The sequence below is a fragment of the Dipodomys merriami genome, unplaced genomic scaffold, assembly GCF_024711535.1.
Source record: "Dipodomys merriami isolate MVZ:Mamm:240054 unplaced genomic scaffold, mDipMer1.0.p SCAF_36, whole genome shotgun sequence".
NCBI classification, from domain to species: Eukaryota; Metazoa; Chordata; class Mammalia; order Rodentia; family Heteromyidae; genus Dipodomys; species Dipodomys merriami.
In genome coordinates, this window is record NW_027205159.1 from 1,808,987 (window position 1) to 1,820,997 (window position 12,011).

At 41.7% G+C, this 12,011-nt stretch overlaps 1 protein-coding gene and 1 long non-coding RNA gene across 7 annotated transcripts in view; one reads left to right on the forward strand and one right to left on the reverse strand.

Moving 5' to 3' along the window:
* Positions 1-12,011, reverse strand: part of Aff3 (ALF transcription elongation factor 3) — a 579,697-nt gene that overhangs the window by 9,151 nt on the left and 558,535 nt on the right. For all 6 annotated transcript variants that reach the window (XM_069988533.1, XM_069988537.1, XM_069988535.1 and 3 more), the window contains 3 exons: positions 11,668-11,804; positions 3,229-3,300; positions 1,686-1,779 (listed from right to left, as the gene is read on the reverse strand). In XM_069988533.1, the coding sequence (XP_069844634.1) occupies positions 1,686-1,779; positions 3,229-3,300; positions 11,668-11,804 (303 nt within the window). The remainder of the gene's footprint in view (positions 1-1,685; positions 1,780-3,228; positions 3,301-11,667; positions 11,805-12,011) is intronic.
* LOC138804312 (uncharacterized) lies at positions 1,355-11,720 on the forward strand. Its single transcript, XR_011365218.1, has 3 exons — positions 1,355-1,430; positions 1,637-1,681; positions 11,650-11,720. It is a non-coding gene; the product is annotated as an uncharacterized lncRNA (long non-coding RNA).

Consider the following 12,011-nt stretch of genomic DNA (forward strand, 5'->3'; position numbering starts at 1 on the left):
TAGTTTTCAGTTCCTGAACTTGATTAAAATAGCCTGTGAAACTTTGCTCAAAGTGCAGGTACTTCAGGGGTGCAAAGACTGTTAGGAAGGATAAGTTCTAGAGGTTTATTGCACAGAATGGTGACTGTAATTAAGAATAATGGCCCAGGGGCTGGGAAGGTGGCTCAGTAGAGCGCTTGCCTTGCATGCATGAGGCCCTGGGTTTGATTCCTCAGCACCACATAAGCAAAAAGAAAAAAGCCGGAAGTGGCGCTCTGGCTCAAGTGGTAGAGTGCTAGCCTTGAGCTGAAGAGCTGAGGGACAGTGCCCAGGCCCAGAGTTCAGGCCCCACGACCGGACCCAAAAAAACAAAAGAATAACGGCCCAGATGTGGCTCACATCTGCAATCCTGTGTTTCAAGGCCAGTCCTAGAAGGCTAAGAAGACCCTCATCTCAACAAAACGTTAGGCATGGGAGGGCCTACCTAGCAATGTGGCAGGCATAGGTAGGAAGACTGAAATCTGAGGCGGGGCAAAGGCGGCTCAGGGGTAGCCTTGCACGCATAAGGCCATAGGTTCGATTCCTCAGCACCACATAAGCAGAAAAAGCTGGAAGTGGTGCTGTGGCTCAAGTGGTAGAGTGCTCGCCTTGAGCTGAAGAGCTGAGGGACAGCACCCAGGCCCAGAGTTCAGACCCCATGGCTGACAAAAAAAAAGAAAAAATGAGATGCCACTTGAAAAAAAACTAAAACAAAAAGTGCCATGGGTATGGCTCAAGTGGCAGCGTGCCTGACTAGCAAGCATGAGGTCACTACTGTCAATACTGCCTAAAAGAAAGAAAAATAAGAAATATGCCTGAAAAATCACTGAGAGTATATTTTATCTTAATTATTTTTATTAGCATATATTAATTGTACAAAAGGTTTCATTGTGGTGTTTTCTAACCTCCTTCCCTCCCTCCCTCCTCTTCCTTTCCTTTCTCCCTTCCTCTCTGGTTCTGGTCCTAGGGCTTGAACTCAGGGCCTGGGTGCTGTCCCTGAGCAGTATTGCCTAAGGCTAATGCTCTACCACTTGAGCTGAAGCTCCACTTCTAGTGTTTTGGTGGCTAATTAGAGATAAGAGTTTCGTGTTCTTTCTGGTTCAGGCTGGCTGTGAACTGCAGTTCTCAGATCTCAGCCTCCTGAGTAGCTAGATTATAGATGTGGATCACTGGAGCCTGGCAATCAAGCATTTGTCTTAATGGTAATAGCTCTTTTAATATGGCTCTTAAGGGCTTTATGACAGCTCTTGTCATTATGACACAGATGGTCAATGGACCAGAAAGTCATCTAGTTGGTTCAGCAAAAGTACTATGAGGCCATATGCTGAACAGAGCCCTGGAGACCTCCAACCTAGCCTGCTCATCAGAAACCCAGAAGAAGTAACAATTGGACAAAAGGAATCGAGAGTAATGTTGAGTAGCGTTTTTATAGATAAACAGAGAAGACATCTAGAGGTCCCCAAAAATGACTGCTTAGCTTCAAGCTCACTTTGCAATATAGATTAAAAATAAACTGACTGGGTACTGAGCCCTAAAAGCCAAAGTATGTTATAAATAGGGTTATTATAAGGGCCAGAGGGGACCCTAAAGCAATGGATTCAAATGTTTTCTCTAACAGGGAATCAATGGAACACAAGGAGCCAGGCTATCCCTCCATCAGAAGGTACCTTAAAATAGTCAATCAGTGCTTTTGAATACTTCACAGCATGGTCCCTTTTGAGTCGAAACATCCGCCAGTAGAGGAGAGCCAGACATCGGTAACTGTAACAGAAGAGGAAAAATGAGCAAGACAGAAAAGTGTGTCTTTCATAAGCTTGTTGTTCTAGAGTACTAGCTACTTGTTGTGTACATCGACACCATATTTATGTATTTCATTGAACATATGTCAGTGAGTATCTGACATTCCTTTTCTTCAAAAATGTACTCCAAAATTCCAAGGAAGTACTCCCTAAATACACATACCACGAGATTATTGTGTAGTAGCTCCAAGGCTTCTTTGTTGGGAACAGGTCTGGCTGCTTTCTTTATCTACCACTAGAGGGCAGTCTCTGTCCATCAGAGGCATGAGGAAGCTGGGGCACATAGCTTCCACTGCTTCCTGGGGAAGCTACTGGATTTGCTCATAGGACAGACACTTTACTAGTCTATAATTATCTCAATGAAAGTGCATTATAAGTACTAGCAACACTATGCTGAGAATAGTTTCATTAAGTTATTTTCTACATCATTTACATGTTTGTATTCTAGTAGAATACTCATTACTGTCATTAACTTATTCTAACATGATACTTCAGTAAAGACAATGGCACAGGTAGCATTTCCTGAGACTCATCCTCACTTCCTTGGCCCTTCTTACTCATAATTATTAACTGAGTGAGATCTGGGTGACATGTTGGTATATCAACGTACGAAACCCAACTTAATAGTCTGCTCTTAACTCTCCAGGTTCCAGCTGCTGTGGCATGTGAAACCACCCCAGATGCTTCTCTTTGGTCTTTATTATATTTTTTGAGACTCCATTTGACTCTTCAATTCACAGATTAGATTCTAGAACTCACTGAACCTTCAGAGAGCAAAAAGTTTTGGATATCTTTGACAGGTAGAACCAATAGCAAGGTGTCTTTGTGTTTTGGAGAGGGTTGAGGTGACCCAAAGAAATACCATTGAGAGTAACTGTTACCAATGGAATCATTATAAGCCGCGGGAAAAAAATATATATATTGGCTAACATTAACAAAAACATTGTATTATCCAAGTATAAGCAAGCTCTTCTTGGTTTAATGTATGGAGAACATAGTGAGTCATCTGTTTTCATTCCTACGACTCTACCAGTTAAGCAACATATGAGTTATTTAGATTGCATCTCAACTGTTACACAGTAAAAATTCCATTTGGCACAACTCCCATTCAAATGACTTTAACTGGGACCTACCTGATTTTAAAACACAGGCACACGCACAGGAACAACAACAACAACAACAACAACAACAACAAACTATCCCTGTATAACCAACCTGTCAGTTTTCAATCACTGTGAATTCTGTTCATGTGTGGCACTGCAGCAAAAATGGCCTAGATTGTTGTTGGCTGTTAGAACTACACAGAGCTTTGTAAGTTAGAAATACCAGGAAAACAGCCTGCATTTCAGCACCTGGTTGGCCAGTGACTCAGAGGCATGGTTACTCTCATGAGCTGGGAGGTTACACTCACCACAATGCAGCTAATTGTTTGTCCTCAGGAGTGGCATTGGGGCCTGAGTGAGTTTTCAGTCTCATAGCATACCTGAAAAAACAAAACAACAGAGGAGTTTAAAAAAATGCTGTGTGTGTATGTGTATGTGTGTGTGTGTGTGTCCAGTTTTTCACTCATGGTTGGAGCTCTACCACTTGAGCCAGGACTTCAGTTCTGTTTTTGTTTTTTTGCTGGTTAATTGGAGATGAAGTCTCATGGACTTTACTCCTCAGGCCTCAGGCTGGCTTCAAACTGAGCTCCTTCAAGGTCTCAAGCTCTTGAATAGTTAGAATTACAGGCATGAACTTTCAGAACCTGACCTCTTATTTATTATTTTTTTAAAAAGATGTTGATAATTCTCATTCTTTCTGTGCCTGTTTGTCTCTCTGCCTCAAGTACTGTACTGGGGATTGAATCCAGGGCCTTATATAAGCAATCCGCCTCATGAGTCACACCTTTAGCTTCCCCGGCCCCCTGCACCCCCCAACATGTTTTCTGTTGGGCATGGAGATTCAACTCAGAGCTCTGGTCCTCAGAGCCCCTCTGGTCCTGGGGTTTGAACTCGACCTGGGTGCTGTCTCTGAGCTTCTTTTGCTCAAGGTGAGCACTCTACCACTTGAATCACAGCACTACTTCTGGTTCTTTTGAGTAGATTATTGTCCTGCCCAGGCTGGCTTGGAACCAAGAATCTTAGGCTCCTAAGGAACTAGGATTACAGGTGTGAGCCACCAGTGCCTTGCTTGTATTTAGGTTTTGAGATAGGGTCTCACTAACTTGGTCTGGGCTAGCCTTGAAGTCATGATTCTCCTGCCTCTGCCACCCCTGTAGCTAGGATTACAGGTGTGCACTACCACACCTGGCTGATTATTCTTTCTAAAAAGCTACCTGATGTCACTCTATTTTCCTCAGCCATGACACTATCAATATGACAAGAATAAAATGACTTTCTTCTCTTTAAATAACACAAGTTCAAATGCTAAAGATTGTCAGGAGTGATCCGAACTCAAGAACTATTTGAGTATATGATAACATGTCCAATTTTCTAAATTTTGATTTACGTCCAAGAGGCTGACAGATGGAGGCAAAGTTCAATTCTTCTAGAGATTTCCACCTGTGGGCTCAGACAGATGCTCCATTTACCACTCTGTTCTGTAACACTTACTCTGAGGGCAGCTTAAGTGATTGCCATATTTTTTTTTTGTCCGTTGTGGGGCTTGAACTCTGGGCCTGGGCGCTGTCCCTGAGCTCTTTAGCTCAAGGTGAGCGCTCTACCACTTGAGCCACAGAGCCACTTCTGGTTTTCTGGTGGTTAACTGGAGATGAGAGTCTTACAGACTTTTCTGCCCGGGCTGGCTTTGAACCATGATACTCAGATCTCAGCCTCCTGAGTAGCTAGGATTACAGGTGTGAATCACCAATGCCCAGCGTTCTGCATACATTTTGAATCTCTCTATATATTTTCTTCAGACCTGGGCAATGAGGAACTAGGGGCTTTTAGGGACTGCATTTAATTCTGTTTACTTCTTTGAGCTAGGGAGACTGAGGCCCCTGCTTTTTCCTACTAACATACTAGGTCTTCTATGGGCTGACTCAGTGTGCAATGGCTAGAGGGTTCTATGTTCAAATCCTAGCTTAGCATACTTATTAGTATGAGAGTTTAGGCAAATGTATTAACAAGTCGAAGCCCTTATTTACTTATCTGTAAAATAAGAACAGCACTGGAATCACCTAGCCTTGTTGTACAGATTATCTCAGAGAATTTTATAAAAACTAAAACTAAATGTTGAAAAAAGAACTTTACAACTTTGGTGGGGAGGGGGGGGTGGGGAGGGGGGTGGGAGCAAGATATGGGAAGGGATAGGAAGAGGAAACAATGGAGGAAGCAACAATGCTTGATAAGAAATGTACTCATTATCTTGCCCATATAATTGTAACTCCTCTGTACAGTATTTTCATAATAAAAATATAAAAAATAAAACAAGATAATTTTGGCTTCAAATTGCTTGATTTAAGTACCATTATCATTCTTAATTCTGCAGTGTACAGATCTGTAGGTTTTAAAGTGTATCTCTCTGTACATACATGTATATGTTATGTGTCTCTAGAACAGTGATTTAACAAACGACTGATATCAACATGTTACCACTTTGAGTGAAGTATAGAAACCCTGACCACTTTTAAATGACACTACATTGGTAATCAAATGGTGGTATAATTGTTATTTCATTCATCATATATGATTTATAAAACTCAAGAGGTGGATCATTTCTTATATGTATTTATATTACTGTTCTTTCTACTTTGATGCTCTGAGCTCCTTCTTCTGACATTTCCTTTAATTGAGGAAGTTTCTACAGGTGTCAGTCTCTAAGGGGGAGTCTGTTAGAGACAGATACTGAGAATGTTTTTATTTCTCTTCATTCTTGGACAATAGTTCTGCCAAATCCACAGTCCGTAGCGTGATAGGTCATTCTTTCACACTTGGGAAATGCCACACCACCCACTTCTGGCCTCTACAGTTTCAGAGAAGTCTGTGGTCATTTAAATCAGTGAGTTCTCATTGGCAACGTGCCCTATCTCCTTGGCAGCTTTCAGGAATTTTGTTCTGTGTTTGTTTTTCAGAAGTGTAGTTAGGATATGTTCTAGCATAGGCTTCTTTAGATTTATCCTATCTGTTTTTTCTTGGCTTCTTGAATCTGTAGGTTTATGTCTGATTTAATAACTTTCAGCTGTCATTTTTTTTGAATATTCTCTTTGTCTACTATTTTTCTTCCAGTCCTGGGTTTCCAATGACATAAAAATGGTATCTTTTGTTACTGTGTTTGCAGTAGTTTCAATGTGGCCCTCAATATCTTGGAAGCTCAGTATGCAACATAACAATATTTGGTAGTGGGAAGTTTAAAGTAGCTTTCTTCTCCTAAGGAATTAATGCTATTATTGTGGGCATACATTAGTTATTCAATGAGTGGGTCTTGATGAAAAGGATGAGTGTGTAGCAACTTTCTCTCTGTTCTTGCTTGCCTTTCCTCCAAGTTTTTGGGTTTTTTTTTTTGCCAGTCCTGGGGCTTGAACTCAGGGCCTGGGCACTGTGCCTGAGCTTCTTTTGCTCAAGGCTAGTCACTCTACCACTGGAGCCACAGCGCCACTTCTGGCTTCTTCTGTTTAAGTGGTACTAAGGAATTGAACCCAGGGCTTCATGAATGCTAGGCAAGCACTGTACCACTAAGCCAGCCACATTCCCAGCCCAACCTTTCCTCCATGTTTTGATGTAGCATGAAAGCCCTCACCAGAGGCCAGCAAATGCTCTTGAACTTCCAGCCTCCAGAACTAAGGATCAAATTTCTATTGCTTATCATTTACCCAATCTGTGATATTTTGTTATAGCAGCAAAAAGCAGACTAAGGTGATGTTGGAGCATCTATTCTTTCTTTTTAGCCTCTTTCCTCTGTTGTTCAGATCAGGTAAATTCTAGTTTCTGTTCTCAACTTTGTTGATTCCACCCTCTTTATTTCTATTCCTTACTGAGTACAGCAGTGATTTTTGCTTTGTTTCTGTTATCTTTTTCAGTTTTATAATTTCCATTTGGGTCTTTAAGAAAGACTTTCCCTTCTTTGACAAGATTATCTCTATTTTTGTGTGTCTTGTAAGAGGAAAGTAATTGTCTATTGGGGGCATTTTTGTAATGGTTGCTTCAAAATCCTTGTCAGAAAATTCCAATGCCTGATTCATCTTGGAATCAGGTGATTCTGTTATATTTCATTCCAGGTGTGGTTTTCCTGGTTCAAGGTTTGGTGAGTTTCTATTAAGCTCTGGACATTCTGGTTCTTTGTGTTAGGGGTTTCTGGTTCTTTTTTTTTTTAATTTTATTTTTGTGTAAAGATGAGGTACGAGTTCTGGTTCTTATTCAAATCTCTTCTGTTAGCAAACATTCACTCTACTTGGGCTTAGCAAGCAGATCTAGTTTTGGGCTACTTTGGGGCTGTAATAACATTGGTTCCAACAATTTAATTTTCAGAGCTTTCCTGGTGTGATTTTGGTCTGCTCAGCTGACTTGGTGGCACTGGATCACAAGTGGTCCCTCGTGGTACTGCCTGAAGTGAGATGAGGTGGAAGAGGAGGCTTACCAGGCTGTACGCTTGTGAAAGCAACCCCCTCTCCCCCTCCTGATGCTCTGCCTGCTGGAGCTCTTGGGTGAAGGAGAGAGCTCTCTTCCTTGTGAGTGGACCCCTCTGCTAGCACTCCTGGCTCTCCCAGATATTTCAGTGGGAGAAATCAGTGTCTTTTCTACATTGTTACTTTATAACTGTACCTACTTAGGGGGGTATAATTCACATTTCAACACATGTATATCTTGGCCAAGTTAGGAAATTTAGCATATGATTACCTGACACATGGATCATTTATTTGTGGTGAGGACATTCAAAAACTCTCTGGCAGGTATTTTGGAAAACAGAACTTTTTGTTTCTTTTGTGTTAGTACTGGAACTTGAACCCAGGGCCTTGTGCTCTCACTCTGCTTCTTTGCTCACAGCTGGTGACTTACCACTTGAGGCCTATCTCCAGTCCCGAATCTTACTGGTTAATTGAAATGGAGCATGAAGGATTGGTCTGCTTGGGGTGGTGTGGGAGCACAATTCTGCGACACTAGGATTAGAGGCGTGAGCAACTGATGGCTGGCTTTTGGTATTGCATTATTACCCGTAGTCATACGACTGTAATCAACCCTATTTTCTAACTCAGGTAAATTTTTTTGTCTGGGTTTTCTGGATAGTGGGACTGTACTTGTTCTGAACTCTCCAGAACAAGGAGTGTGTTCTCCACCTGTATAAGGTGACTTACACTGGTGGGCCCAGAAGGTGCTCTACTTGGTTTGTCTGCGGACACTGGGCTTTTTGTTAGGTTTGTTCATTTTAAAGTGTGAATGTTTTTAGTAAGATGTGACACTCTAGATCACTGGAAGGCCCTGAGGCCTATTCATGTGCTTAGTCCTCAAATATTTAGCATGTGTCAGAGACTGGGGATGTATCATGAACAAACTAGCCAAAACAACAACAAAACCCCTGTGCACAAAGCACTCTAGGGTATCTTCTTATTGGTGCCTGTCCAGTCTCACCCTCCTCCTCCCCACATTTGTACGGGGCATCTAAGCAACGCTGTGCTCTAAGGAAGGATGAGAGGATCTAGGATTGCATCAGTCATGTCAAAGGTTTGTACTGTCTTTTTTTTTTCTGCTGAAAATACTGTGGCAAATGGGAAGACAGCATGAACTAACTGCCAGTATGGCGGTTGAGTGGAAATATTTTAATGAGCAAAATGGCTGGGCAGGGCTGACCTTCAAGGCATATTTGAGAAATGCTGTTTGAAGATGTTCTCTGATGTTGGGAAGACACTTCAAAGGCTGGAAACTACTGACTGAAGGAGAGTAGAGAAAAATACCACATAGCTTCTTTGGGCCAATGTGGACCAAAAGATGATGACCCAAGATGACTGGAAACCTTTATGCATAATTGTAAAACAAACAAGAAAAGACCCACCTGAGTTTAGGCTGCATAAAATCTCAGAATAGGCAAAGACTCAAGTGAGTATTAGGAAGAACTATTTCACATCATGGGTATTAGACATCATCCCATGCTGTTAGCAACTGGCTAAAATCCGATGCTGTATTACAGAAATTATCAGTTTGGTTTCTGGAGGGAGTTGCCTCAGTGATTCTTCAGAGATTTGTTAAAGATATGCCTATGAAAAGCATCTCTAGCTACACATGCTCAGTGTCATGTCAGAAATCCTGTCTTGAGGTTGGGGGATGAGGCAGTGTCCAGGATTTAGAACAGAACAAGTGAACAGCATCCAAAATGGTGCATCATAGGGTGGCATCGCCATACATACAGCTTCCCTGCTTTTCCCCCAAAGTGCTTTCCTTGGTTAAGCACTCCTGAAATATTCACAGATGAAGTCAGGTTTTAGATTCCAGTCATGCCTCCTTAGCTGAGGTCTTAGTTTCCATAGTTTCAGTTACCTATAGTCACTTGCAGTTGATAGCATATATATATATATCTATATATGGTATATATAGATATATATGGTATATATGTATATGTACATATACATATGTATGTGTATGCATGCATGTATGTATTTGGAAGCACCAGGATTGGCTGCAGGACTTCAATTTACTAGTGTAAGAACAGTACTCTACCACCAGAGCCACCCATACATTTGACCCTGTTTTTGCTTCTCATATTTACCCAAGGCTAGCCTCAGAGTGATCCTCCTTCCTAAAGTTTCCCACAAAGCTGGGATCATAAGCGTGACACCACTGTCTGGCTTACTGAAATGAAGTCTCAGTAACTTTTGCCTGGCTGGCCTTGAACTTCTATCTTTCTGATCTCCACTTCCCAAGTAGGCATACTGTTTCTGGACAGAGATTTCTTTTGTCTTTACTCTTTTAAGACAGAGACATCCAATTCACATAACTTTTACTATGATGTACTATTATAGTTTTTCTATTTTATTACTGGTGTTATTTTTTTACTGTGTCTAGTTTATAAAGTAAACATTATACTTGTGTATGTATACCTCAAACACAGTATGTATGGGATATTGAACTACCTGTAGGTTTAGGCATCCACTGAGGGTCTAATAATGTATTTTTCATACACCTGAATGGTCCCTCCTTCCACCGCCTCTTTCCCTCCTACTCACTCTGTTAACCACTGTCTCGCACCATTTTTGTGACATTATCTTTTTTATATTCTGCATGAGTGAGATCATATAGAAATTGTCTTTCTGTACCTGGCTCATTTTACTTTATATAATCATTTCCAGCTGCACCCATAGTGTTGCAAATGGAGGGATTTTGTACCTTTTGTGGCTGAATAGTATTCTACTATGTCCACGTTCCACATTTTTTCTTTTTTTGGGGGGGGGTGTCTGGTCGTGGGGCCTGAACTCTGGGCCTGGGTGCTGTCCTTCAGCTCTTCAGCTCAAGGCTAGCACTCTACCACTTGAGCCACAGCTCCACTTCCGCTTTTTTTTTCTGCTTATGTGGTGCTGAGGAATCGAACTCAGGGCCTCATACATGCAAGGCAAGTGCTCTACCACTGAGCCACCTTCCCAGCCCATGTTCCACATTTTCTTTATCCATTCACCAGCTGAAGACACCAGGTTGTTTCCATTCTTGACTATGTGAATAGGCGTACAGTGAATCTGAGTGTAGACATCTCTTGGGTATACTGCTTTCATTTCCTCTAAATACATATCTAGTAGAGAGATTGCTAGATTATAACAGTAGTTCCATTTTATTTGTTTATTTATTTAATTAATTAATTTATGCCAGTCCTAGGCTTGAACTCAGGGCCTGAGTGCTATTCCTCAGCCTCTTTGTGCTCAAGGCTACTGCTCTACCACTTGAGCCACAATGCCACTTCCGGCTTTTTCTGAGTAGTTTATTGGAAATAAGAGTCTTACAGACTTTCTGCCTGGGCTGGCTTTGAACTTCGATCTTCAGCTTTCAGCCTCTTGAGTAGCTAGGATTATAAGTGTGAGCCATGGGCACAAGACTCATTTTTTAAAATGTTTTGAGAAGCTTCCATACTGTTTCCCTCCATATGATCTTAAATTCCTACCACTAGTTTGCAAGGGTTGCCTTTCTTCCACATCTTTATCAGCACTTCTTATCATTAGTCTTTTTGATATTAGCTACTTTTAGTATGGGGTAAGGTTAGGTATTTCATTGTGGTTTTGATTTCCTTGTTGGTTAGTGATACTGATATTCTCTCATTTTCAGATATCTGTTGGCCATTTATATATCTTCTTCGGAGAAGTGTCTGTTTAAGTCTGTTTCTCATTTTAAAATAAAGATGTGTGTCTGTGTGTGTGCATGCATGTGTACATGTACATGTGCACATGCTGGTAGTGGGCCTTGAACTCAGGGCCTTGGTGCTGTCCCTTAGTGTTTTTGCTCAAGGCTGGTACTCTATTACTTGAGCCACGTCCTCACTTCCGACTTTTTGCTGGTTAATTAACTAGGACTTGCCTACCTAGGCTGGCTTTGAATCTCAGTCCTCAGATCTCATCCTCCTGAGTAGCTAGGAATACAGGAGCCACCAGCCCCTGGGGATTCTAAGTATTTTTTTTTTGACTGAGCCATATTGTTTGTAATTCAGCATAAGGTGAAATGAGTCCCAACTTTGTGGCTTCCAGCAAAAGGAAGCAAGTATGACACAGGTCACTTAGACACAGCTTCTGCCTTTGGTGGACATCTAGGACCTGCTCTGCCTCATGCAGGCAGAGCAAATGAAAGCTGCAAAATCATCCATTAATTTGGGGGGATAAACACTGATGCTCCATGGCTGATGGTGCAGGCTGACATTCTTTTCTCTGTTTTTTTTTTTTTTTCAGGCACTACGCAGAACTTACCTGATGAGCTCCACTGTTTCTGAGTACATGGTATAAGGAGACTTAGATTCCATGGGGCCTTGTTCCATTGCATTTCCACACTCAATAAACGACAGGGCGGCTTCAGCATAGTTCAACGCCTTCCCAAACTTTTCCACCTGAGAAGCACAATTAAACAGCGTCTTCCTTAATAATATAGTTTTAGCAGCACTGCCACACAGTTCATACACTTTATTTCAGGCACTCAACTTTTGAGTTTCAAAATTCTATGAACAGGGCTGGGAAGGTGGCTTAGTGGTAGAGTGCTTGCCTTGCATGCCTGAGGCCCTGGGTTCGACTCCTCAGCACCACATAAGCAAAAAGAA